General features: G+C 37.2%; 1 protein-coding gene across 8 annotated transcripts in view; it reads right to left on the reverse strand.

Annotated features, from left to right (window-relative positions):
• Nucleotides 1–381: 381 nt before the first annotated feature.
• Nucleotides 382–4,351, reverse strand: part of LOC147020010 (vascular endothelial growth factor A-like) — a 47,514-nt gene continuing 43,544 nt past the window's right edge. For all 8 annotated transcript variants that reach the window (XM_085894943.1, XM_085894944.1, XM_085894938.1 and 5 more), the window contains 2 exons: nucleotides 4,229–4,351; nucleotides 382–2,901 (listed from right to left, as the gene is read on the reverse strand). The exon at nucleotides 4,229–4,351 is cut by the window's right edge and continues 3 nt beyond it. In XM_085894943.1, the coding sequence (XP_085751069.1) occupies nucleotides 2,880–2,901; nucleotides 4,229–4,351 (145 nt within the window). In that variant the 3' untranslated portion in view covers nucleotides 382–2,879. The remainder of the gene's footprint in view (nucleotides 2,902–4,228) is intronic.

The raw sequence follows: 4,351 nt of genomic DNA on the forward strand, positions 1-4,351 counted from the left end.
GGCTAAGTTCCAAATTCCTGCTCTAATCTATGAAGCAAAGCTGTGTTGAGAATTATTTTATGGCTTGCCATGGAAGCCCAAATATACTGCTTTTGAGTACAGTAATGGAGGATAATTACGATGGGACCACTGTGACAGTTATACATGATTGCATTTGCAATCTACACAATTAAGGATGACTGTACTGTCACATCAAGGAAAACTGGTAAACCGTATGCAAGACCCATAGAGTATTTGGAATATCAGGCCAGGATACTGGGCCAAAGACCTTCTGAAGATCGGCATATTTCGGAATGCAGTTTCATATTTTGGGAACCAGGACAAGGCACCTACCACTGATCCATCCTTTGAGAATACAAAACTCACTGCAAACAAATTGAGTATAATTTAACGTTTTAATAAATATAACTGTAGTCATAAAATAATTACCATTGTATGTACATCAGTTATATTGTACTACATATACAGGAGCTATACAATACTTGCTCAGAATAGCATTGTTCATCAGCTCCAGAAAGTGGCAGTGTGCAGACGATGTCACCAAAGAGAATAGAAACCGTCCTGTGTAACAATACAGTACCACACTTCCTTGTTTGCAGTACTTCCATTTCTTGGGTACAGAGCAACTTCCTGACCTTTATAATGGATGCTTCCTTCCAAGTCGCAAGGTGCATGGATTTCAATTAAATATTGATGAAGCAGCTAATAAACTGCTTCGGCAGAACTGACGCTCTGTGTAGAGCATGGCGCACAAGAGAGGACATCATGATATAAAATTAATCAATTAATTGCTATTTAACCTCCTCCATGTAGTAATTATAACCATTTGGTACATTTGGTTTAGTGTGACAATGACAGGAAAATAACGTCAAACAGAAATCAGATATGAAACGTTAAACACAGTTCAAGAAATTTTGCCACAATGGGATTCCTTCACTTGGTAGTCATCTATATATGACATAAGCAAAATAAAATTTTGAGCAACCACACAATCCGGCCCCTCACTCCTCCCCGCCCCCCTCCCCCCCAATATGTCACACATTCCCCTTCCCTACCTTCCCTTTTCTCAAAGTTCTTTATCTTGCTTGCATATGAAATATGTAGATGACCGTGATTAATTTACCAAGTGAATTTACCAGACCATTGAAATGACAAATATACAGGTCAATTCATAGTTTCAGCAACCAATGACACTAATGGCTTAAATCTCAGCAATATATTTTGATTAAACATCTTAAGAGTCAACCCTATATTTTAATTTGGCACAACCATTACCTGTTGAACTATCAATGACTCAGTCAGAGATATCACTATTTCAGCCAATAACATTTGAGATTACATGACTATTTGTTTGTGATATACGAAGTGAACATATAATCATTCGTTTCTCTCTGTGGTGTAATTTATTTACAACTGTAATAATGAAAACAGCGGTTTCCCTGTGCAATTTTTCATTCCAAAATACAAAATGATTCATTCTGGAAATTTTGAAATACTTGTTTAGCCTTTCAACCAGATCTTCAGTGATATCTTCTCGATAAAATAAAATATCTTACAGCAATGGTAATATGCTCGAGTATTTACAATTGCAGCCAAGGTCGATCCAATGATGCTCCAAATACTTGTGAATGCTTTTCTTATGCTAATTATCCATGGGACGAGTCAGCTGAAATTCTTTAAAACCTTCAAATCATTTTTTTGTTTTTTAAGGGTGACAGGATGGCCGAGATGTACGCACACTCGTCTCGAAGCTGTCTAGACTGGGTTCCAATCTCAGTCCAGCTATAAACCGTCATCCCGGTGTTTCACAGGCAGGGTGACTCATCAATGTGTGTGCAGTCCCTCAGATGGGCGTCAAATGAGCGTCCCGTCTGCCAGCATTACTTGGTGGTTGTTAAACATCCCACAGTGTCCTTTGCGAAGAGTAGGTGAGCTATCACCGGCACCATGAACAAGTTCCAAATTCCGGCCCTAACCTATACAGAGGGCATTTGCATCAGCAGCACAGCCACACCCTCAGCCAATGTTGCTATTCGCAGCCATATGCTGCGCACTAAAGAAGAAGAAGGAGAATTAAAAACAAATGGAACAAAATGCCTAAAATAATTCATATAATGATGAAAGAGAAAATGAATTAGATGATTAAGAAAAATATATTCAGCCCACCACAATGAATGCTTGGATGTGCTGTTTTGCAGAATTCTACGTAAATAAATATCCATATTAAATACGTTGCAATAAATAGCTGTGTTGATAGTGCAGCCAAACATGAGAGTACGAAAAATGTTTTACTGTTCAAATAAAAAACATGTGCATAAATAGTTAGCACCCTTCCAGACTCATAGCAATCATATGTGTCCCTTCCGAGACATTTTAAGCATGTTACCGTTTTCCCAACCAGAGATGAAAGGCGAATACAGTCAATCTTAGTCACACGTACAGAGGACATCCATGCTTAGCTTGGCCCCAACTTCACTAAGTGCAAATGAGACACCCAGCAATGTGGGATTCAAGATGGTCTCTGAATCTGTTTAGAGTTAAAAGAAAAATCCATTCTTCTTTGCAATGCGGTTTGTATCTTGACAAGTTGTAAAGGTGTCATGTCTCCCCGTTTGCTGAAACTCACTGCAGCCAGTCAAAGTCAAGCAGTCGTTGGCCAAAGCAAATTTCATTCAAAGTTGCACGTCATTTCCAAGTGATCTTTCATATGTCATTCTGGTGCATTCATGCACACGAAGGGATTGCTTTACATGGATGCAGTCAGGAGCGAGAGTTTCACAGCTTTGGCAACACTGGCCTTGGCTGGAATTTTGTCAAGCTGGAATTCTGCTTTCCCGTAAAAGCCAATGCTCTGTCACTTGGCATCAAAATCCAGATGCTCATCTCCTGGGCCTTTCACATCTGCAAAGAATGGATCAGATATGTTAAAATATATATATATATATATATATATATATATATATATATATATATATATATATATATATATATATATATATATATATATTTTTTTTTTTTTTAAAGATCCTGTTGCAAATTAATATCTTGATAATGTTCTTGAACTTCATGTTTAAAATCTTCCCTGCCAATACACAACAATGACTGATCCCAAAGAAGTCAGATCACTCAAATGACTTAATGAAGCATTTATAAATTCAATTTCAATATACAGTGCTCCCTCACCTATCACAGTTAATGTGTTCCAGACCCACCCGCAATAGGTGAAAATCCGCGAAGTAGAAACCACATATTTATTTAATTATATAAATATATTTAAACACATTTTAAACGTACAGTATTTTAAACCATTATACAGCATCCACACACTCTTATTAACTTTCCCCACACACATTTAATCAGTTATTAAAAAAAAAAAAAATTAAGAATTTTCATTGGAAATGTGACTTCATGGGGCTGCAAAGCCTAAGACCAAAAATTATTTTTAAAAGACTACATTGTACTATAAAATATTTAAAAAATGTATTATGGGTACTGACATATGAAGATATGACGATGATGATGATAGCTGTGCAGTACTAATGACGAAGATGACGATGATGAGATGAATGTAGTACTGCACTGCCAAGAAGAGCATTAAATCTCTTCCACTGGAAGCGCCTCTTCATCAGGCGCCTCTTCATTGAAAACCCGCGATGTAGTGAAGCCGCGAAAAGTGAACCGCGAGAAAGCGAGGGAGCACTGTATGTGTGTATATGTATATGTATATATATATATATATATATATATATATATATATATATATATATATATATATATATATATATATATATATATATATATATATATATTAGCGATACCCTTGCACATGCATGGGATAGCAGTACAACATAGCTGGTAGCAGACGACAGACCGTACACGGGGAATGACAAAAATACGCATTGTGCAAAATGCAAGTGGTACTATGGAACGCCAAGACTTCCCAAACATTTTCGGCATGTCCGCTAAGTGCCACTGCAATTTCATAGGGATCGTGTGACGGCGAGCCGAGTTTTTAGTGTGCAAGCTTGGAATTATAATATATATATATATATATATATATATATATATATATATATATATATATATATATATATATATATATGTAGGATGACTGAAGTGATGGTCATGTGGGATAAACAGAGTGGTGTTGCTTTGATGTTTGCATAATAATGGCTAGCATAGACACGGAGAATACCACAGTTGCTGATGGCAAATAGATTATCCATACCTGCATGCCAGAAGATTCAGCACCTGCCTGTGGTGGTGACAGCGTCTTGAAGAGAGGCGGCAGACACATTTGCATGTAACGGGGTCAGGAGTATACCGCCGATCAGAACATGGCTGGCAGGAG

This window comes from Eptatretus burgeri, chromosome 9 (genome assembly GCF_056783735.1).
Source record: "Eptatretus burgeri isolate ZD-2024b chromosome 9, Ebu_testis_v1, whole genome shotgun sequence".
Classification (NCBI taxonomy): Eukaryota; Metazoa; Chordata; class Myxini; order Myxiniformes; family Myxinidae; genus Eptatretus; species Eptatretus burgeri.